Genomic DNA, 23,411 nt, shown 5'->3' with positions numbered 1-23,411 from the left:
TACATATATAATCACTTTTTCCCAACAACTTCTAGTTCCTGGGTATGAGTCAAAACCATAACATATGATGTTAGTTAGCTAGAGGATATTCTGTAACAGTGAGCAAGGAACTAAGAGAAAGATAAGGTACTGAGCACAATTGCTGAATATGATAGGTTCTGGTCTGATCTGCTTTTTCTATGCTAGGTTCTGGTCTGATCTGTTTTTTTCTTTTTTTTTTTTTTCCAGAGACAGGGTCTCTCTCTTGCCCAGGCTGCAGTGCAATGGCACAATCATGGTTCACTACAGCCTTGAACTTCTGGGCTCAAATGATTCTCCCACTTTGGCCTCCCAAAGTACTGGGATCACAGGCATGTACCACTGCACCCAGTTATCCTTTTTCTTTTAAGCAATAATTTTAATTGTTCCTTCCCTTCACCTCCCAGTTTCTGTCCTTAGACGCTCACATCCTCTAGGGCTTGGCTACAAAGTTAACGAGGTAGCAGTTGCAAGTATTAGCAAGACCCTTTCAGGAGTTTGCCAAAAGCCAGGGAGCCCACCTTGAAAAGAACGTAGTCAGTCCCTGCCGTCATGCCCTGACTGCCCAGCATTCTGCGTGAGTGGCAAAGCCCAACTCAGGAACACAAAGCAAAAGACAGCACAGCACACACATGAACTTTTGCCACTTTTGTATTTTATTGTGGAACTGAGTTTTTTTTTCCTTTACATCAAATATCCTCAATGGAAGAGGGGATATTGCACACAAATATCATAAAAGCACTACATATTACTTTCACTGGAAACTAATTTTCTACATTAGATATGACTGGATAGGATAGAAGTGATGCAGGATTATAAGACATAATACCATACACAGCTGCAGACTGACACAAACACCATTCAGAACAAGAGAGAGGAGTGTGAAGTGCTTCTCAGCCGGGCTCAAGACCACTTCTTTCCAGTGCTGGAAAGAGGGGCTGCATGCAGTGTAGGAAAAGCGTGTCTCTGAACTGCCACAGGGTGTTCTCGAAAGGGCAGCCCGGTCTTGATGCCACTTCTCCATGGATCCCGTTTTGGGGAGCTCCAAACAAATGCAGAGAAGCTGCTTATTTTTTCCCTTCCTTTTCAGTTTTTGATGCTGCCTTTAAAAATCAACTTCATGAAGTCACAGATTTTTTAACAGTAAATAGTTTTAATACCAGGTGAATAACCTAATTGCTTTCAAAGAAATGCTCATCCCTAGGCTGCTTTTGGTGTATTGTTCAGTTGGTTAAAAGATAAAAGCTTACAGTTCCTTTCAAATGGAAACAGGATCTTTTCTTCTAAATCTGAAGCACAAAAAAAAAAGTTATTATCCTAACTCACAATATCATTACTGAGCAGGAACCTCCTGTGACAGGTGACTAAAGAGAGGCAAGAAAAGCAAATTGAGAATTGTAGAGCAGCTCCTAAGAGCTGAAATTTGGTAATAGAGGGAAAATGAAAGGTGGTAAGATTTCCATTAGCAAATGATTAAATCTTAATTAAATGAGTATTGGAAAGCTCCTAGACTGCATAAGCTATTGGAGACACTTAAAACATTCATATACACTGGGGAAACCATTCACTATGATATGTAACGTTAAGGAAAAAAATTTTTTTTGAACTCCATGGAAAATGGTGTTTAAAAGGGGGAGGAGGGGAAGTTAGTCATTGTATCCAGTCCCACCACAAGACTGAGAAAGCATGCACAGGGCTCAGGGTTTTGAGAAAGGGGACAGAATTGGTTAAAATTGAAAATGGAGGATCATCTCTAACATTTAGTCTCTGTAGAATTTTGTTTAAGAATACTACCAAAAAGGTCATGATCATGAGTGCTATCTCGATACAATCCCATCGTTTAAACAGAGTGTAAATTCCTTCCACTCAAATATTCAATCTATACAATTGGATTAAGTAATCAGTATGAACAAAGCTCCTAGAAGTCTGTGTCGATCTTTAGCTCTCACTTAGAATGTACATGGTACATTGTGATGGCTGTTACTAAACTAATCGTGTATTTATGGAACTAGCAAAATTAGGTTAGTCACACAGGCAGGAAAGGTGTCTGGAAGGACAGGAGCAACCTGTAATGCGAATATTGGTTTTCTTGGTATACTCAGGCTCTGTGGTCATTATTGAGAACAATGGATGGAGAAAGGTACTGATAGATTTCATAGGAAAAAGAGCCAGCTGACTAGTGACAGTTTTTATATATTTTTCCCATTAAATCCCATAGCAAAAAAAAAAAAAAAAAAGAGAGAGAGAGAGAGAAAGTGAGGGGGGTGGAGTGGTTATAACTGAAGACTGGCTATAATTCTCCTACAATGTTTATAGTTTTTAAGCCAAAATAATGTACATGTTAAATACATTTAATTTGGGAAATTGGAAAATTACTTCATCTTCTGTCAAAGAAAAATCAACCAGAGGTCTGGATTTGGCAAGAAGGCTAAAAATCTGGTTTTCTTCCCACGTATTATGTAGACCAATTCAACTTAAGAGCTAACCATTAAATAATTATCTCGAGTATCTTAGGTTGTCTTATAAAATAAGTTTGAAGTAGATGCGTTTATACTCAATGAAATTCATTTGCGTCACAATGACTTTTCCATCATGTGTTAATTTCTTGTACCCTTAATATGTTATTTTTCAAGGACTTGAAAGAAATGGGGTAATAAATAAAAGCTGCATTTCTAGAGAAGCCTAACAAAAATAGAATATTAATTTTCTTTAAAAAATTAAACATTTGAAAAACGTAATTCACAGCATTAAGTAGACTGCACAGGTCCTCAGTGAAAGGACCCTGAAGAAGCGTTTTTTTAAACCCTCATTGTAGTTAGCAGTGCAAAACATACACTTATCAGACAAAAATAAACTAAAATGTTAATTTTGAAATAAATAACTAACATAGAAAATAAAATGAGGTCATTGTTCTCTACTCCGTAGATCTTAGAGTCTGCAGGAAATGTAATGTGACAGAGCACAACACAGTTGTCACGGAGAGGTTGGCCGCATCTGAACACTGGGTGCATTGATCTGCAACTTGAAACTTGATGTCAGTTTTAATCATGATCTGGCTTCCCAGGTTCACAGTTCAATGATGACAATGATGGAAATTTTCTCTAAACTCTACATGAACCGTAGGAGTTGAGAATTCATTTGTTTTCAATGTACTATTTTTTTTTTTTTTTTCCAGAAAAGAAAATCCCAAAGCAAATTTGTGCTAGGGTTCTTTGAACTTGGCTCTTTTACCTCATGGTTGAAGATCTTGAAAGAAGTATGTAGGATACCACTGGGTGATGTACTTGTCAAGGCCCTGAAAAGTAGCCTACCATGCCATTCTCCCCCACTCTCAAGTAGCACTTTTATGTTATGGGAATCAAGGGGTGGGAGGTATCATTATTCCTGGTAGTTATGGGTTTTTAATAAATATCATTACTGCAATATCAGACTTCAATCTTGCCAGAACTTCAAAAAACATTATTCAATTTTTGTCTTACGAAACACTTAAAAAAAGACTATCACTTGAGAATTTTCTTTGCAATTTCCTGTAAATGAAAACATTTGTTAAAAAGTTCATCTATGAAAAGTTCTCACACATCTTAAAAAAAAATTCTTCTGTACACTTGTTCCCATAATTATGTTGAAATTAATGGAAAATTTAAAAAGCCAATGTAAGACAAAGGTAAATACTGTACACTTGCTGAGAACCTCTTCCACCATAAGATTCACTGTTTTCCCAGTTCTGATCATAGAAGCCATTTCAGTCTTGAACTTGCAGTAGTAAAGAAGCTGTGAAAGGCACAACTTGTTTGACTGAGAGGCCACAGGTGCACTGAAGTGGGATTCAACACACATGACTCAGCATCAAACTGTTGGACCAATCAGACCAGCTTCTAGTACCCCCACACGCGCTCACCCATGTGCTCCTTTAAGTATCTATAATCCTATAGGGATGTTTTATAAACTTGCTGTCTCACATTAAAAAATAAGTGCATCAAGTATCTTTGTACATTCAAGTCACTTCCTAAGGCAAATTGTCTACCATATGTACTCCCAACTGCTTTGGTATTTGCTTCAGTTAATTGGGGTGGACTTGGGTGTTGCTGCATGCAGGTTAATCGACTCAGAGTGGACTAAGTGGGTGGACAAATGCTGGGAGCATGCCTTAGATCAATCTACTTGTGTGTTTAGAGTCTGAGAGTTCTGAATGGGGCCCAAACCACTTGCATGGCCAGTCTACACTCACTACATCATGTCACTGTGCAGCCTTCAAACTGAAGGAGCTTAATTAAGATGTGAAAATATCACATGCCCTCATAACAAGTTTTGTTCTTTTTACTTTTCTTCTAGCCAACTTGTTTTAGAAAATTAAGACTCTTTTTGATGACTCAGACTGACAAAAATGGAAAACTTTGCCTATGTAGACTAAAGAATGCCTACTGCCTGAGAAAATACAGACCTAATTGTTGGTTATTTTCTCCTCCTTACCCCACCCTGCTCTCTCTTTTTCTCTCTGGGTATCTCACCAGAACTCTCTGTCATTACATCTCCTTCTCTTGCATTCCTTTTCTTTCTCATTCTTTCTCCGTCTCTCTCCTGCGTTCTCTTTGTGCTCTCACTCTCTCTCACTCTCTCCCGCGCTCTCTCTCTCTCTAAGACAAATGCCTCTACCTAGCAGAAGTCAGTTGGGTTGGCTAGTGCATGGTTTCCAAATGTTCAGCAGAGATGAACTGGGGTAGGTAATTTTGCAGGAACTTGAACCCTATTGTGGGAATACTGTTACTTCCCTTAGCAATCAGCAAAAACTGAGAAATTTAGTGACTTGCATCACCATGACACAGTATAGCATTTGGCAGGTAATTGTTCAGCGACTTAACTAGATGAATTGACTTTTTAGAAAAGGTGATTTCAAATTGAAGAATTTCTGGAAACAAAGTTCAGATCCTGTGGTGTGGCTGGCCTTGCTTTTTACAGTTCAATCTTGCATGCAGGGAAGGATTCGTCTTGCATAACCACTGTGCTGCTGCTTGCTAAAACCATGATGTTGAGGTCTTGCTGTTTCTCGTGGGTCTCCTGGTACCATTCCCTCATCACTTCTGAGTCATGAGTTGGGATCAGTGTCACCTGCAGGGAGAGACCAAAAAAAAAAAAAAAAGCTATTTAAGGGCAGAAACAGAAACCATGGAAAAAAAGAAAATGAATAGCAAGGTATTAGTTAGACCACTGGAAGAAGAAGGGAAATGAGAGAAAAATTTTCTATTTTCCTCAAGAAATGCAAAGGATTTTTCGATGTATATTTTCCAGGAACCAGAATAAAGCTGCAAAGAAAAGCTATTGTTTCTAAGGGAAATTGAAGGCTGGAACCAAAAGCAACTAATCACTTGTCAATTCGTTCATCTACATTCACTGTCAGTTTCTCAGTTCTTTACTGCTAAGAAAGTGCTTCTGTTAGGGTACAATTTCTTGTATTTCCTTTAACACAACTGGTAAGTTTTGCATAAAAGATGTTGCATATTTAATCCAAGGAGTTTTATCATGCACTTCAAAGCCCTCAAAAGCCCACTCATTGTGCGTAACTAACATTTTGTCCTGAGAACAAAGATCTGCACCTTTACTTTATGTGTGTGGTTGGGGATGGAGGTATGGAGGTATGGGGTGGGTAGGTAATGTCCTGAATAGTATAAATTCCATCTAGTATTCAGTAAGAAGCCACTGGGTGTCTCTCATTAGATTTCATATGATTAAATAACAAGTAATTCTATATAATATGATACAAGCACAATTTACTATGTAATTTTGTAGAGAACCACAAATAAAACTTGATAAGCAAAGATCACAGCTGAATTAATAATGGCTCGTTCTACGAATCATTTAAGGCCAGGAGTTCGAGACCAGCCTGGGCAACATAGAGAGACCCTGTCATTAAATAAATAAGGGATGGTTTGTGGTCAGGCCTGATGTTTGGGAGTTGGGAGTGTCCTGTGAGGGACTATATTCAGCGATGCTCCTACTGTGGAATTTCACATGGACAGCTGTTTTTCTAAATGGCCCTATTCCTAGCTACAGTCTACTCATAAAACACAAAGGAAGAAAGGAAATATGACCGCTTTGATTCACACACACAAGACTCTTGGCATACTGGAGGAAGGGCAATGAATCTTGGGCCCATTTTGCAGATAAATGGTTTCTGCTTTAGTTAAGGTGGCTTTCCTCCAAGGCTGTGGTTGCTGGTGGTGCCAAGAATATTATTTCTTGTACTACCTACTGTATGTTAAACTGACTTTGTTCTCAGGATATTTCATGTGTGATAGACACAGGAGGCTCCTCATATGAATCCACAGCCAGCCACATGAGGCGCCTCTTTAAACATGGTTCCTTCCCATTGCCTCTGGACACAGCTCAATCTGCAGTGCAGACACTGTTGAGGAGTTCTCACCTGCATGTTGCTGCCCCACTGAGCCTTTCCTTCCAACAAAGCGTCCAGGACAGCCCGGCTGGGCTCCTCAGCAGCAGGGTCATTCCCACTCACCACGTAGTAGGAAGACCGTACTCTCTTGAAAAATTCCACATCAACATTCTTACTATTGCTGTGGTTAGGAATGTAGCACAGGTCCAAATACACAGGGAGGCCTGGGGGCACAGTGGAGGACTTGGTTGCCTTGGTAGTTCCTGGTCCTTGGGTAAATAAACAAAGACAAAGCAAGGTTATAGCAAGGTGAAGAGACCATACATCCAGCACATGTTCCCTACTCAATCACACCTTCCCTACTCAATCACAAGCAGGTCCTCTGGGACATGCAAAGTGGTGACAGCATTTCCATCTCCCTGGGAATCTGTCAAGGGCATTTGCGCTAGCAATGTGACAAAACATAACATGGTTGTTTACCATCTCAATAGGAGAAGTGAAGAATGGGATGGTTTCCCTTTGTGGACAGCCAACATTAGGAAGCAAGAAGAGTTTGAAGGCCTTTCCCAAGATGGCACTAGATATAATACCCCTCCTAAAGAAGCTGCTAATGTGCTTCTTTATTTGATAAGTGATCTAAGAAGTACATTTTAAAAGTCAAAAGAAAACATCTGTATTTGGCAAAACATAGCTAAGTTATCTTAGTAATCCACTTTAGCGTCTCATGATTGCAATTTTGTCCACAGCTGGGTATTATACCCTAACGTTCCACTTAGTAAATAGTTTTGATCTTAACCCCATATGATTTCCAAGGCCCTCAGCACCTCAGTCTTGCTCACAAACTGATGAAACACCATATTCTCTCCTTAGCACAGTATTCTGAAAACTGATGCTTCTTTCCCTAGACAAGGCTGGATGCCGAACTTGGGCAAAGGACGGTTCAGAAAGACCAGGCTTTCCCTAACTAATCAGGACATATCAGCCTGCAACCAAAACCCCAGTCAAATCACAAAGGCCTGGGAAAACTAACTGGTTCCAGTTAGGAAGTTTAAAGCTTTTGAAACGTTAATAGAACTAGCATTTTGAGGCAGTGGTTCTTTAGCCTGACTACATAATTAGAATCACCTCGGATGCTTAATACTGACACCCAGGCCTCATTCTCTAGAGTCTGACTTAAGTAGGTTTGGGTTGGGGTCTGGCACTACTGTCTTTTAAAAGCACCCCAGGTGATTCTAACATGCAGCTGGTTTCATTGCTGTAAAGCCAATTAAAACACCAGCTAGATTTTATATGCTTAATCCTCTTTCTCCATAGGATATTTAAAGACTATCATCCCAGATTCAAAACCACCAGCTAATTCTATCAACTGTCCAGTTTTATTTTTAGAGGGGTAAGGGAGTGGTGAGAATCAGCCAAAGTAATAATTGGATAAGCTAATTCATTCTATGAATAGATCAATAGGTTATTTTAATGAATCTGAGCTGAAAGCCCTCAAAATACCCAGTGGGGGCCTCCTAAAGAATTCTGACTTGTAGTAGAAGTTTGTGAGTTACAGTTCTTCCAGTAATTAAACATGTCTGCAATTTCCCCCTCTACTCTAAATCACTACCATCAACATCAAATGAATATTGCTCACAGAAGCACAAACCAACAGAACTGCTGAAAGTTGGCCCAGGTTTGCTTTAAAAGTCAATTAGTACTGCAACTTTGCCTTTGTAGACATCTAAAAGCATCTCCAAAATAAATGAAAATTAACTCATTTTCACTTATTACTTTGCCTTTAAATTACCTCTTTAAATGTCCAAAAAGTTTTTTTAAAAAGTCAATTGTGTGGGTTAGGATGTATATGTTCTGGCAAACTTGGGAGTAAATTTCAGTTGGTTTTATCTGTTTACATGGATTTCATGTTTTCTCCCTAAGTGCAGGTCAGTTGTCAACTCTTTCAGATGAAAGGGTTAATTATCTGGTGGTTTGTCATTCATTTTAAACATGAAAAAAATTCCGATTATTTTCTACGTGCATGTAAAAAGGCCACATGTGCTGAGAACTGAGTCTTAAAATTGATACTCCATATTGTTTAAAGTAAAAACTTGTAGTTTTAACAAATCTAAATCCTAAAGTGTACTTAATTGGAGAGCTGCAAAGATTACTCTATCAGATCTTCCCTAATAAATCAGGGCAATGTTACTTAAATTATGTTGTGCCTCACATGTTTGGCTCCATTTATATTACTTTGTGAATTGTGATCTAAAGCCTCTGAATAATTACCTAAAGCAAATAAAATGTATGTATGCCAATCCTTGTGATTGATGTGAAGCAACAAAATGAAGCAGTACTGCGGAGAGCAGTTCCATCAAAAGCCCAGGTCATTACCGAGAACATGATAAATCTGGGAATCATGACCAAGACATGAACGATCAAAAATCAGGGATATCTGCTCTTGCCAAGTGGAATTTCATTTGCTTATTTATTTTTGAGAGACAGGGTCTTGCTCCGTCGCCTAGGCTTGGAGTGCAGTGATACATACAATTCTGGCTCACTGCAGCCTTGACCTCTTGGGCTAAAGTGATCCTCCTGCCTCAGCCTCCCAAGTGGCTAAGACTACAAGCATATGCCACCACACCCAACTAATTAAAAACATTTTTTTGTGGAGATGGGGTCTTGCTGTGTTGCATAGGCTGGTCTCAACCTCCTGGGCTGAAGCTAACCTCCTACCTCAGCCTCCCAAAGTTCTGAAATTACAGGCATGAGGCCATGCACCCAGCTTCCAAGTGGAATTTTCATCTGAAATAGCATTGAGTCTCTACTAATGAGGCCATGGGTAAGAGAAGGGTAAGAAAAGAGTCATCAATGTTTTTCTCTTAATTTTCCCTGGATACTCACTGGTCACCTGGAATTATAGTACTTTTTGGCTGACATGAAAATGGAACACTGCCTTTAATGAAGATTTATCTCCAACCTGGTTATGTTTTAAAAAAAAATGTAAAAATGTTTAATTTTAAAATTTAATTTTTTTTAAAAAAGGACTCTAAATCTTCAGTCTAGACTGGTCGATCCAGTCTTGGTGTGAAACCTCTGGTTCTCCTTAGGCCTTTAGGAGCTCCTGGCCTGTGTTACCCTGCTGGATTCTGGGGCCAGCATGGCTGAAACCAGTCTTCCAGAAACATCTGAAAGACACATCCTTGGTTCTGAAGATTTAGAACAGGGTTGTAGTTGCTGTGTTCCAAAATAGCACAAAATCAGGAATCCCATGTGATGAATCACAGCTGCTTTGAACCATACACTGAGCTATTTCCAAGCCTCAAGGCCACACTGGACTGAGACATATACCTTTGGGCAGAGGAGAAGAGTACAGGGAAGGTAAAGCATCAATTGTGCTCCCTCATCTTCCCAATACAAAGCCAAACAGGGAAATATAAAGGTTGTAAATTAAGTAGAATGGTTGTGGCATATATCCAATGCCCGGCCTTCTCAACCTACCTGCAGTGGCGGTCTTGGCCGACTTGGATGCAGAGGCATTGGCAGCATTCTTGGTCTCCTTGTCCTTCTCTTCCCCACGTGCAGCTTTGACCTCAGGAGTGGTGGTGGGTTTTGCTGCCTTTTCCACAGATTCTTTCTTCTTAGGAGAAGCCACCCTGGACACCTTATCTGAGGATTCTTTCAAGCCCGCTGGTTTTGGTGAAGCTGCCAAGGGCTTAGACTTCCCATCACTCTTTTTGACAGGTGAAGATGACTTGGTCTTTGTACCTGGCTTTTTGGTTTTGGTCTTCTCTTTCAGATCTTTCTTTAGAGCTTTGCCCAGGTTCTGCTCAAGGGCCAAGGCCTCTGGGTCCACCATGGACACATCAGGATGGCGTGGCGAAGGGCTGCGGTCTTGCACGGGAGCTGGAGGTGGGTCTATGTGTTTGTACGTGACAGTTTTATCTGTGGGGATGGTTTCCGACTCATCTTCAGAGTCGATATTGGCATCAGCCGTGATGGAGGGGCACTCTTCAGTCTCCGGGGGAACATCAGAGTCGGTCTGGGATGGGGCCGACTCGCTGACTGAGGTGGGAGGGGTTTCATCACACTGTCGGCCCTGTTGCTTTCCTCCTGGAGGCGGTGGGGCTCCCCCTGATTGAGTGAGGGGCTTTTCAGATTCTTCAGTGGGCTCTTCACTGGCAAACCACTCAAGAGGATTGGGATTAATGAAGGAGGGTGAAAGCTCTGTCTTGGGGTGCTTGTATTCACAGGAGGACACGAGGCATAAATCGACGTCCTGGCGGGCTTCTGAGGGGGACTTCTTTTCTGCAGTGTAGCATAGGTCTGAAGTCTCGTAGGAATATGTGGATGCCTGAGGGGTTCTAGTGATTTTCTCTGTAGTCTCGTAACAGTATGTGGAAGTATCGGGGGTTCGTGTCGTCTTTGTAGCTGTCTCATAGGAGTAACTTTCAGACTCAGGGAAACTGGTAATTTTCTCAGTGGTCTCATAAGAGTAGCTGGGGTCCCCAAGTGTGTGGCCACCATCCTCAGAGTCATCATAGCCATTGCTGATGTCATCCAGAAGCCTTCTAGACCTCTCAGTCTTTTCATAGCTGTAACCACTCACTTCAGGGGGGCTGGTGGTCTTTTCACTTATGTCATATGAGTACCCACCCTCTTCAGGGGTCCGTGTGGTCTTCTCAATAATTTCATAGGAATAGTCGCCATCTTCAGGGGTCTTGGTGGTTTTCCCAATGGTCTCATAGGAGTAGCCACTGTCACTTGGGGATTTTGTGGTTCTCTCTATCTTCTCATAGTAATAGCCGCCCACATCTGAGGTCCGGGTGGTCTTCTCATAAGACTCGTAGTCATAATCTTCTTCATCTGGGGACCTAGTTGTTTTCTCAGGCTTTTGATAGGCATAGCTAAAGTCACCAGGTGTCTTCCCTCCACTGTCCTTCTCCAGGCCAGGTGTGGCCAAATCTCTATTCAAGGCTAGATGGTGTTGCATGGTATCAAATAACACTGAGGCACGGAAGCCATAGGGCTCTGCGGATGCTGCATCTATGGGTGGAGAAGAGGAAGTGTGGCAAGCTGCTGTTTTCTCTTTGACTGCAGAGGTAGAATCTGAAAAAGTAGGTGAATATAAAGGAGAGGACTCTCGTGGGGTGAGTGGAGAGATATCAGATTTTGGAGAAAGCTTCTCTCCTTCCAGACTTTGCACTTTTTCAGAGGTGAGTGAGGCATATAAGGACATATCTCTCGGAGGAGCAACATCAGATAGAGTATCTTCTTGGAGAGGAGAAGCGATCTGAGAAGGGGTATGAGCAGAAGAGGTGGATGGGGAGGCCTCTACCTGAGATACTGAGATGAGCTCAGAAAGATCATTATCTTGGGTATAGGACGGCTCCTCCATAGGTGGTATCTTATGTGATAAACTGGAGTCCTGCATGTCAGAAGGACTGTAGTCTACTTCAGTTGGCCCATTTTCAGTGATGTGAAGCACACCTGCACCCACTGTAGGATGATCTGGAGACTGTCGACTGAAGTCCATAGCAAGGGAGTGCTCAGGAGATTCTTGGCCAAATTCAATAGACATTGAGGACTGTTCAGATCTGTGATCTTGAACGGGTGTCCTGGACTTTGCAGTTTTAGGGGAGAAGTCTGGTGGGGAAATTGACATCGGTCTTGGGCATTCTTCTTTAGATGGAGACATTTCTGTTTCCTGGAATGTGGTAGGTGTTTGCACAACAGACACTGAAAGGGAGTCATCTACTTCTGTGGAATGTGGGGAGCCAACCTCAGCATGCAGAGAAGGAGACACATCATCTGTTGTTGGCTCTGGAAATGAGCTCGTAGCCACTGAGGCTGTGGACACTGAGGCCACACCCTCCATATGAGAGTATGTGTCTTCCGCTACACCCTCATCAACAGGAGTAGCTGACTTGTCTGAGACAGTACCTTCAGAAATGGACATCTTAGTGTCTTCTTTAAAAGATCCAAACTGACTGACATCTATTTGTGTGGGAGAAACATCTCCTAATTTCCTTTCATCCAGAGCCAGTGCTGGTTGAGAACTCGTGGCTTCAACATCATCAGTTTTCTTTTCTTGGCCAAAGTCTTCTTTTATTGGTACAAAGTCTGTGCTTTTCCCTTCCTGTTTGTCTTGGTAAAGACTAGTGGAAGTCATTTCAGAAACTGGACTTACTTGGTCTGGAGAGCTTTGTTTTTCACTCTTTTCTTCAAAGGGGCTTTCGGCACCTCTGCCAGAAGCCTTGTCACCAGCACTTAGAAAACTTTCGTAGGCAGACTCGGATCCAATGAGGGGCGGGCTGCGTAAAGGAGACAAAACTTTTTCAATAGGAGACTCTGAGTCAGGCACGGGCTCATCCATGGGGCTTACTGAAGCTCTTTCACTGTCATCTTTGGCATCACTGATTTCAAAACTCACTGGAACTGCTGGTGGTTTCTCGATTACTTCTGTAGGGAGGTGACTGGATTTCTCATCGGTGGGAGATTGGTAGTAAGGTGTGTGACCAGCACTGCCAGTCACAGACTGAGATGGTGACACCACTTCCAGAGTCTTGTCCTCAGGACTAGCACAATGTTCTTCAACTACTTCTTGGGTTACCTCAGGAGACACCGGGGCTACTTCTGCCTCTGCAGAGACTTTAATCTCATTGGGCGTCAGAGAGAAGTTCACACTACGTTCACCCAGGGGGGTCTTTTCTAAGGGTGATGGTGGAGATGGACTCAGGGATGGGCTCTTTGATGGGCTGAGCTTTCCACCTGAAACAGCTGAGATGGTATCTTTGATGTCCAACGTGGTGCTGGCTTTCACTTCAGAGCAGTAAGCATCACGTAGAGCAGATCTGCTGAATTTGTCTTCCTCCATGGAAGAGGGTGGTGATATGGTAGAGGCTGAAGCATTGTAATCCTTGCCATCAGTGGCATCTGTTTTTGATCCTTCAGAAAATCCGTTGAGTGGTGTAACATCAGCAGGTTTAGAGTATTCCTGAGAATACAATGAAGACTCGTATTTGGTGATATTTACGAATTCCTGAGAAGGGGACTCCGTCTCTTCATTGTTGGTCTCATCGCTCATCACATCTCGAGGGGTAGACATCTCATCCATGGGGGTAGGCTCACTGGATATCTCAATAGTAGACTGAGTGTAGCCAGAGGTGGCAGTGAATTCCTCAGGCTGGTCTTCTCGATTCTCCTCATCAGAAGCTGTGGCCTCGCTCTCTGAACCTCCAGGCAAAGTCTCATCATGAATTGAAGATGCAGGTTCTCGGCCAGGAGACTGGGCTCCTGGTTGCTTGGTTGGTGTGGTGAGGAATCCATACTGCTCCTCGGCACCACCAGCCTCTGCAGCCTTGTCGACCACAGCCATCACATAGTCTTCAGCTTCCATTTTTTCTGGCTCATATTCCTCCTCTCTGGCATCTTCAGCTTTGTCCTCCTCATCAGCCTCCTCCTCAGATTGTTCAGCCTCTCCTTTCTCAATGGCCTCATCCATGTCTTCTTCAGCTCGGTCATCCCCACTGGCCACAGACTCCCTCTTCTCCCTGATGTATGCATCAGCCTCCGCCTTGGCACTTTCCTCATACTCAGTAGGGCTGTGCTTAGAGGCGCTCACACATATGTGTTCCTCCCCATCCTCTTCTGGCTCCTCAGCCTCCTCAGTTTCTGCCTTCTCTTCATAGTCTCCAGTCTCTGAGGATTCTTCAAAACCCGCTCCTTCGTCTTCAAATTTTTCAATGTCGTCTACTCCCTGCTTCTCGACGGGCTCCAGCTCCTCAGGTGTCTGTTCACATTCGCCTTCCCCTTCAGTGGTGGTGATTCCCTCATCAGGGGACTCGGCAGGACCTTTGGTGACTTCTGTCTCCTTCTGGATGACGTAGGCTTCGACTGGCTCGGTTTCCTTCAGTTTCTCTTCATCTTCGATTAGCTCCAGCTGAGGCTTGATGTCCTTTGTTACATCGACCTCTTCAGCCTTTAACTCTTCAAAGTCCTTGGTTAGATCCTCAGGAGATGACATAAGGGACCTCTCAGCTTCAAGTTCTTTGGCAGGGCCGGTGGCCGCTATTCCAGCTGCCGCCACCACGGCTGCTGTGGCAGCTCCAGTGCCGACAGCTGCAGCGACAGCCTCTGTGGCCTTGCCTTCCTTCTTAATGACTTTTATTTTCCCCTTCTCCTTTGGCTTCCCGGCGGCAACAGAATCTTTCTTGACAGGCTCTTCTTTCTTGGGTACTTTTGGTTTTAAAGCAGCTGGTTTTTTTGCTTCAGATAGAGGAGTAGATGATTTCTTTGCATCTTTAGGGAGCTTCTTAATTTCTTTTTTGGGTTCCTTTTCTTCCTTTTTCACTTCCTTCTTCTCTTCCTTCTTAACTTCCTTCTTGGCTTCCTTCAGCGGTGTTTCTTTCTTAACCTCTTTCTTGGGTTCTTTTTTCTCTTCTTTCTTGATTTCTTTTTTGACTTCTTTTTTCACCTCTTCCTTTTTTGGTTTTTCCTCCTTCTTGATAGGTGTTTTGTCCTCCTTTTTAGCCACTTCTTTCTTTGGCTTTTCCTTCTCCTCTTTCTTGTCTTCAGGCTTTGCCTTTGTTTCCTTTTTCACTGTCTTCTCCTTGGCAGCTTTGGGTTTGACATCTGTGGCTTGCTTCTCAGCCACCTCGGCCTTCACTGGAGATGGCTCTTCTTTGCTGGGAACCTCCTTTTCAGTCACTGAAGGTTTGGTCTCTGTTTTTACTGGCTTGTCTTTTTTCACTGTTACCTTTTCTTTGCTTTCAACTTTGGGTGGCTTTTCCACGTGATTCACTTTTGCGACCTCAGGGGTTTCTTCTTTTGACTCCTTGCGCACGGATTTGCTAGGAAGTGGTTTTGTGGCTGGCTTCAGACTTTCTCGGCTATCAGCCCTCTGTTTCAGTTTTGTTTGTTTCACCACAGGAGTGGGCACCTGGCCAGTGAGATCCTTTTGGGTGGCCAGCGGCTGCTTCAGAAAGTCTAGATGTTTGAGTTTTTCCAACCCTTCCAGGATGTTGTATTGGGTGCTGTTCCCAGGAAACAGGACTCGGATGATTTTTTCCGCAGGGTTTGCTGGATGCCACACAATCAAAGATGAGACTGAAGTTAAGTAGGAAATCGGGAGATCTACTTCTTGACCATTAGGCAGAATGAGTTCAGCCTTGTCTTTGTTGGTGCCAGTCCACTGCTGCATAAAATACTGCATTTCCTTGCTGCTCTTGACTGGATTAAGCACATACATCTCAAGTTTACCCACTCCCATTTTTTGGAAGAGAATGACAGGATCAATAGTATTGCCTACACTTCTAAACAGAGGTTCTGGTCTCATGGACAATTTGTTTAGGTACTGGAGAGTGAAGCATGCTTCTTCTATGCTTCTCTTCATCTTGATGTTTGGCTCTGGATTTTTGAGATTTTCAGGTACATTGAGAAATACAACTCCTAAGTCAGGGGAGATGAGGTTTTTCATCCAGTCACTATTTGTGGTGGAGCCCTGGGACTGTTCTTCCTCGAGCTCTGCAATTTTCCGCTGTAGCATGCTGTTTATTCCAGGCAAATTGTCATCCCCAATGTGGGTGAGCAGGATGGAGTCCACTCGGTCTAAGTGTCGGATGAGCTTCCAGAAGCAGGATTTTCTCTCCGATCCGCCATTGATGAGCATATTGAAACCATTCACTGCAAACAAGGCAGAATCTCCCCTCCCTCCTGGAAAAATATAACAGCAGGGCTTGGAGAGCTTCAGAAATCCACCCGATGTGGGAGGTTCCAGGATGTCAAAAGGAGATGGGACTTCCACTGATTCTGAGAGATACTCAGTAAACTCAGAAAGTCCTTCCATTTCTGGCAAGATAGAAGCTGAATTGAGTTTAATATTGATGAAATCTTGGAGATTGTGTCTGTCAAGATTGGAGTTCTTCCAGTCCCCTTCTTCAGGACAGAACAGAGTTAAGCTGGCTTTGTTAGCAGGATGGGTGGTGCTTAGTAACTCCCCGATCTGGGTTTTAAAAAAAAGAAAGAAAGAAAGAAAAGGTGTAAGTGATTATCATCACTAATCCATCATCTCCAGCTATAACTATGTGTTCTAGGATCACAGGATGCACATAGGACCAGTTTCAGACATGCACTCATGTAGCGATGCTGGTTGCTTAAATGCTGAAACACTTCCCTACTAGAAGGTGAACAACCCTTTGTCCTGAGCCCCGCTACTACTGGCTTCTACCTCAACCAGCACCCACTCACCCCGGCACCTCCCCGACAACCCCTCCACCATCTATTCCTGCCCAGCAGGGGAATGCCAGAACTCTGCTCCAGTTCTAAGACCAGTGACCACCTGAGCAATTGGGGATTGTGCTGCAGTGGTTATGAAACACTTTGAATATTATCCCTAGAGTAAAGGCAAAGATGCCCTTTAAAAAACGTTAAACTATATCAAGAGAAAGCTGTCTGAGTCATTTCATCACTAATAAAAATGTTTTCTTTTATTCCACTAGACTTGGCGAGAAAAAAAAAAAAAGGCCTGATTGACACCTCAAAGAAATTCAGATTAACAGGGCACTTGTTGCGGCCTCCTTTTAGAATCTGTATGTAAAAAGGAAAAAACCTTGGTGGGTTTTTCCCCATAGGAGACAAGAAGTTATGGATTGCCTGTTACTGCAAAAAATTACTGGTTTCTGGTATCAGTGCACACTGATTAAAACATGAGGGGGTCACCCAGAAGATTCTCTGCAGATACAAATGCTTTTTTATTAAAGCCATGACATTAAAGTGGTTGGATAATTATAAAAGCCAGTGGCCAAATCTGTTCCCCATTTGCTCATATTTAACTCCACAGTGAGCCACTCTGTTCTCTTACTGCTCCCATTCTTTTCAGGGCAAGTTGGGTGTGAGCAGCTGAGATCAAATGTGGCTGAAACATTTTTCAACACATTGTTTAGTACTTCCCAAGGATGTAAACACAGAAAAGCAAATCAGGACCAAAACAGAAATTATGGTTTAATAAAAACACTACTTTCTCTCTCACTCCATATTATGGCCACATATTTCATGGCCTTAGCCTAGCAAATTAGTGATGGAGAACCATGCCATCAACTCCAATCTTCTTTCCGTCTCAGTAGAGCTCACAAATCAGCTCAGAGTTTTGACTGAAAAGGGCTCTGTGTTCTGGATGACAAATGATCAAGGGTTAAAGCCAAGGTTTCATTTGGTCCAGGCATCCCTGAGCCAGCAGGTCTGAACTCTTACTTTCTAGTATTAGATTAGTTTCCTCTGTCTCCTGGCTATCAGCATTCTGAGGCTACTATTATGAATGTTTGTAAGAATAATTTATAGAATCTGAATTTTCCTGTATTTGACTGCAACGTTGCAGTAAAATAGTCATTTCTGTTTTGTTAGCATATTAGTCCTAAGCATAACATTTTATGTAGAGGGTCGCAAAATAACAAAATAATAAAACTTTGTTGTTTTTATGTGACTTTACAATTTTCTATAAAAAGGATAAGAATCAACTCCATTTTGGGAGCTAAGAAAAGTGAAAAAGCAAATGGTAACCATCTTTGGGTGGAGGGGACAGGCATCTTTGCTCCAATGATTTGCAGGCCAATGCAAACACAGGGCATCGAATATGGCTTCTTGTGCAATAACTAGCAGAGACCCTCATCACAATCATTGTAGCACAATTAAAAGTCTCTAGATCCCAATTTTCATACAGAGCACTTACAAACTCTTCATGTTTTATAATACATTTTAGGAGGCAAATCTAGGATAACTGCTGAATCTTTAATAGTGAAATTTAAAAATTAAGTTTAGTTCATTTTAATTTTTGAAATTCCACCCTAGCTGAGAGGTGTGGCAGCCAAGAGTATAATCCAGCTGTTAGTAGGGGGCATTCAATCACTAGCTCTTTTTATGTAAAGTATGTAATCACCAGGTTGAAGCAGAAGGTAGAAAGACTTAAGGAATATCTTCCTACTTTTCCTCTTTTCGCCTCTATCCAGAGAATTTCTATGAAATGCAGGAAATGACCCCAAAACAAAACAAGATTGCACAGAATTCTGAGAAGTCAGAGGTCATGAAAGATAGCCAAGAGACACTGGTGAATGAACAACCGTGATGTACAAGGCAAAGCAGAAAAGAAAGCCAGCATTGCTTTGACAGGTTTCTTTCTGGAGATGGAAAATCTGGTCCCTCCAAAGAAGTAGCAGCACACTCTGAATGATGAGACAAGAATGCAGAGACAGGGCTGGACAGAGCCCTCAGTCATAAAACAGACAGATGGAATTGGGCAGAGGGAAGAGGAGGAAGAACAACTCCTACATCCTTGGAACTACACAACAGAATGAAGCCTGTGTTTTCCCCCACAGCCTCTTTCCAGACCTGTGGGCCAACTCCAGAGTAGAGAGTACCTCAAGGGCAAAGACAGGGTCTTAAGAGTGGCCAGCCCAAGGCAGCACCCAATCAAGCTTATTCAATGAATAGATGAGAACCATAAGGAGGATCCAACAATGTTAAGAGTGGGAAGGAAACTTGTGACTAGTTCTTAGACTTGGAAACTGAGGCTTCTTCTGAACAAATTGGGAAATCATCATCATGGTAAATGGTACCTATTATAACCCACTACTCTAAACATATCTGATAGCAGGAAATATATCTTCTGTATCTTTGTATTTTAGTTATCTTTGTTTCCTCAATACATAATCAGGCTCAGGAGATGTTTGTTGATCTGTGTGCCAAACTTGGCCGTTCAACACATGTTGTCTTCTTGGAGTGGGTGCTTCAGATGTAACCACACTGAGTGCTACCCTGGTTCTTGCAAAATTGGATGACAGATGCAACTGGGAGGAATATGCTTTGGGACAAAGGTAATCTTTTTTGTGAATTACTTTTTCTGATTAAATGCAGGCATACTGGAAGAGGAAGGAAGATATAATAAATAAACGGTTTTACTGCAGATGATATTAATGAAACAAGATGTGAATTTCTAAACCATGGCCTGCTAACTACATTTCCTTTTTGATTAGGTTACTTGCTTGGCTGATGAGGAAATACAGTAGACAGTGTATCTCTGGGCTTTAGCAAGACATTTAATAGGATCCCTGAACAGTGTGATAGCAGAATTAGGTGGATTTCCAGCCAGCCATATAACTAGTGCTGCTTAATGTCAACCTGGAGGGAGGTCTATGATGGGCGGCCTCAAGTCTCATTACCTGGCCTGTATTCACTTGGATGAAAATGGTGAAGTCATGCGTATATCTGTGGATTGTATGAAAATGAGAGACAGCAAAATGTGGGATGGCCGAATTAAGGTATTTATAAAAGCTCTTGACATGGGGATGATGGTGGCTAAGTCAACTCTAACAGGATGGCATTTTAAAGGGATAAATGTAAGGTTCAATAAACCAGCAGGGTTAACTACAGGATTGGGAGATGTGGCTTAACAATAATATCCATGGAAAAGACTCAGGGATTTTAGTAGATGGTCAAATGGATTTATCATGAAGCCAAAGAAGCTTAAACTTCAAGGTACCTCATTGGCATGGCCCTGTACTGAATTCTGTATTAATAATTGTTTCATTTTTCTTAAAAAAGAGCCCTTAAATTATATAAATTGTAGAGCCCCTCAAAGCCTGCATCTCTTCCCCATTGAAATTTGATGGTGTATGGTGATGGTCAAAAGTCACTTTTAGACTTCTTTAATAGAAGATTGTACTGAAAACTATAGACATTATCGACTCTCACAATCCTAACATGGTCAAATGACTCCTGAAATAGGGTGTCCAGTCTGAGTCATGACATTTTAGAGAAATTAGACCAACAAGCAAAAACCTGAAATAAGTCTCCCTTACTGGCTCCTTCCTCTTGGCCTCATGACCTCTCAACACTGGACCTGGGCCCCTTTCTCTTCTTAAAATATTTCTCACTCTAGGTCACATCATCTATCTTCTGGGCTTTAAATACCTCTAATATGCTAATGGATTCCAAATTAATACCTCCAGCCCAACTCTGAGTTCCCTGAGCTCTGTTCTCATAAATCCAACTGTCTGATTTCAAGGCACTAAAACATGACCAGGATTAAACTTCTGAATTCCCCCCATACCCATCCCATCTCCTCTCCTTTTTATTTTTTTAATGTTTTAAGTATAGTTGGGTTTTTTATTTTTTTAAGAGACAGAATCTTGCTCTGTTGCCCAGGCTAGAGTGCAGTGCAGATTATAGCTCAGTGCAGCCTAGAACTCCTGGCCTTGCGTGATCCTCCCACTTTGGCCTCCCAAAGTACTGGGATTACAGGCATGGGCCATAGCACCTGGCCTTTGCCTCCCTTTCTTGACAGAGGAACACATTTGAAGGACAGCGAGCAGGGTTTTGAAGAACTGTGGGTAAAAATTGAAGATGATTAATCTAAAAGGGAAAAAATTGGCAGTGTTGGTGAAGGGTATCTAAGACACTGTAGGTGGGAAAGGGATCACATCACTTCCTTGAAGATACAATGAGACAAATAAGGAAAAACTTTCCAACAGAGAGACTGAAAAATGCCCCCAGGAGATGATGATTTCACCATCCCTGGATTTCAGGGAGGAGTGGGGTCAGCCAGACAATAGCAGTCTGTTAGTTCTGGTTTTGTTAGTTGATCTCCAGTGATTGAGACTCCAAAACCCTGAAGCTCAAAGTGTACTGATAGTTCTATTTTTTCAGTCTATTTATTTTTAGCTGTTCTTATATTTTTTAAAAAGTATCATTTTTGTTTGTCCCAAATTGTGGTTTTGGTTTCCCTGGAGTTAACTAGTACGTTTCAAGGACTGGATAAAAGGAACAGGGCTGGACACCAAGTGGTCTTCAAGGTCTGTTTGTTATTCAGTTACTCAACCCTTTTTCCAAGGCAACAATGGGCAATCCTAGCTCCAAAAGGCTGATAACCACTGGTCCAGTCCAGTGATTTTCAATTCACTTTAGCTGTGGCATCCTTTCTTCAAAGTCCACAATGTAAAATAGATAAAGGCTGAGTTACTTTCATTGGGGCAGGAGGAAGAGTGAATTTGACCCAATGTCCCTTGCCTTCCCCCACCACACTGACACCATTGATCTACTCTGTTAGGAAAAATCCTAGAGATCCTTTTCATTATGTATTAACTATTGCTTTTTCAAAAGTACCAGCATGGGGGTTTGTGGGTGGCGGAAGAGAACATGACATGATACCTGAGTATAATCAAAATGTGTGTCCTCCAGAACCTACCCCAATAATTATAAACCCTGGGGAATCTGCCCTTCCATGGAACTTGAGTTCTTCAGTTAGGGCAATTTTCTTTTTCTGTAGTTAGTGGCAAAATCTGACACATGCACAGCCCATGGTGCTAAAATTTTGCTTCCATTATCTAGTAAAAATGAATAAGCAGCAATCTTCATAACAACCTTATTTAAAGAAGGGGAAGGGGAGATATTATCTGAGATGCAAATATGCCAAATTGTGTTACTTCCTTATTGAAAATCTTGGCAATGACAAACACTTTTCTTTACATATTTCCTTTGCTTGGTTTTTCAGCAAAAAAAGACAAACCAATCACTTGGGTAGAAACCAACCACTAGAAAATAACTACAGAACTGCACAGGAATGTGGAAAGTGCCCATGTGCATGCAAATGAGCTACAAGCCTGCCACTTAACTGCTCACCATGTCATTGGGCCCCTTCCAGCCTTCTGCAGCTTTCTCTCTTCCCTGAGGCAAGATGCTAATAATGTGTGTGATCCCACAGCTACTAGACAAATGCCCACCTACCTGCCTCTGGGTACAACATGCACATGGGGACATAATCTTGCAAAAGATTCTGACATTATAGTGATCAAACAACAACTTCAGGACAGTAGGCAGAGTGAGAATTGTAGCCCTAGCTTTGGAATTTCAATGCAATCGAACAGTGGCTTAATAGGCCTTTACTACGTGCAGGTGCAATGGATACCGAGACAAATGAGGCAAGACGCATGAACTCTAGTGGCCTTGGAGGAAGACAGGGCCAAAGCTTGCATTTTGAAGTGGTAAAGATGAACCAACTGGGAGTGAGCTCTGAAGCCTCTCAGAAAGGAGCTGCCTGCCTGGGGGATCCCGTCCTGGCGTGTGTTTCAAGATGCAGATGATGCCACACCTTCTGAAAGCTGGGGCTTCAAAAATGTTCCTTTTCACAGTTTTGCATTCTCCCCTCCCCAGTGGCTGGAGAGTGAACAGTATTATGCCATCTGATCAGTGTTTTTAAAGAAGCTTCCAGGTGACCCAGATGAAGTTGGGCAGTGTGCTTACAGTTCTTGCCAGTGATGAAAAGTACAAACAGAGCTCTCTCTGAACCACAGGGCCAAGGAAGATTAAGTGCAGAAGGACACGTGGCCCTTCGCAGTACACATGAGATGGACAAGCCGCCATCTCAGGAAGACAGTTTTAAACAGACTTGGTAACTCTTCTTATCAGAACATCCCTCAGTCCCTCCATGTAGAAATCTGCTATCGGCCACAGGCAGGCCCCAACCTACTATGGGGATTGTTCTGAATTGTTTCTGTAACTGCTATAAATATATAACCTAGATAAACAAGGTGCATTACTTTGGAAAGTTTCCCGGCCAGGATAAATTCCCAAGCAGAAATAAGCACATCAAAATCTTTGATCTCATTTGACCAAATACTGCTAACTTCACACAGTTTTCAACACTTCACATGTGTCATCTTTGAATAAGATACGCATTAGAAATACGAATGACCCAGCTTCAGTCCAGCTACTTTAGCCATGTTTTTTTTGGGTCACAGACGTGCCCCATTTTCCTACGTGCCTCCTTTTGTAGAGCCCTCTCTCTTTTGTGGGCTGTTCAAACAGCCCAAGTTCAAACATTGGGACCAGGCATTAAAGTAAGAAAAATCTGAAATAATTAGGCCTGGAAAAGGTGGTGCCAAAAGCCCAAGATATCTTTGGAGTATTATTTCAGAAAACAGGAAACATAGGTTTTCTTTTGGGCTCTGACATTTCAAGTTTCTCCATCATTTTGACC

At 42.3% G+C, this 23,411-nt stretch overlaps 1 protein-coding gene across 2 annotated transcripts in view; it reads right to left on the bottom strand.

Annotated features, from left to right (window-relative positions):
- Positions 1-656: 656 nt before the first annotated feature.
- Positions 657-23,411, bottom strand: part of MAP1B (microtubule associated protein 1B) — a 104,068-nt gene continuing 81,313 nt past the window's right edge. For both annotated transcript variants that reach the window (XM_005557119.5, XM_015451601.4), the window contains 3 exons: positions 9,887-16,388; positions 6,437-6,675; positions 657-5,124 (listed from right to left, as the gene is read on the bottom strand). In XM_005557119.5, coding sequence (XP_005557176.4) covers positions 4,969-5,124; positions 6,437-6,675; positions 9,887-16,388 — 6,897 coding nt within the window. In that variant the 3' untranslated portion in view covers positions 657-4,968. The remainder of the gene's footprint in view (positions 5,125-6,436; positions 6,676-9,886; positions 16,389-23,411) is intronic.

Source organism: Macaca fascicularis, chromosome 6, assembly GCF_037993035.2.
Source record: "Macaca fascicularis isolate 582-1 chromosome 6, T2T-MFA8v1.1".
In the NCBI taxonomy this organism is placed as follows: domain Eukaryota; kingdom Metazoa; phylum Chordata; class Mammalia; order Primates; family Cercopithecidae; genus Macaca; species Macaca fascicularis.
The sequence above is the reverse complement of the archived record's forward strand: the minus strand, read 5'-3'. Positions and strand labels throughout refer to the sequence as shown.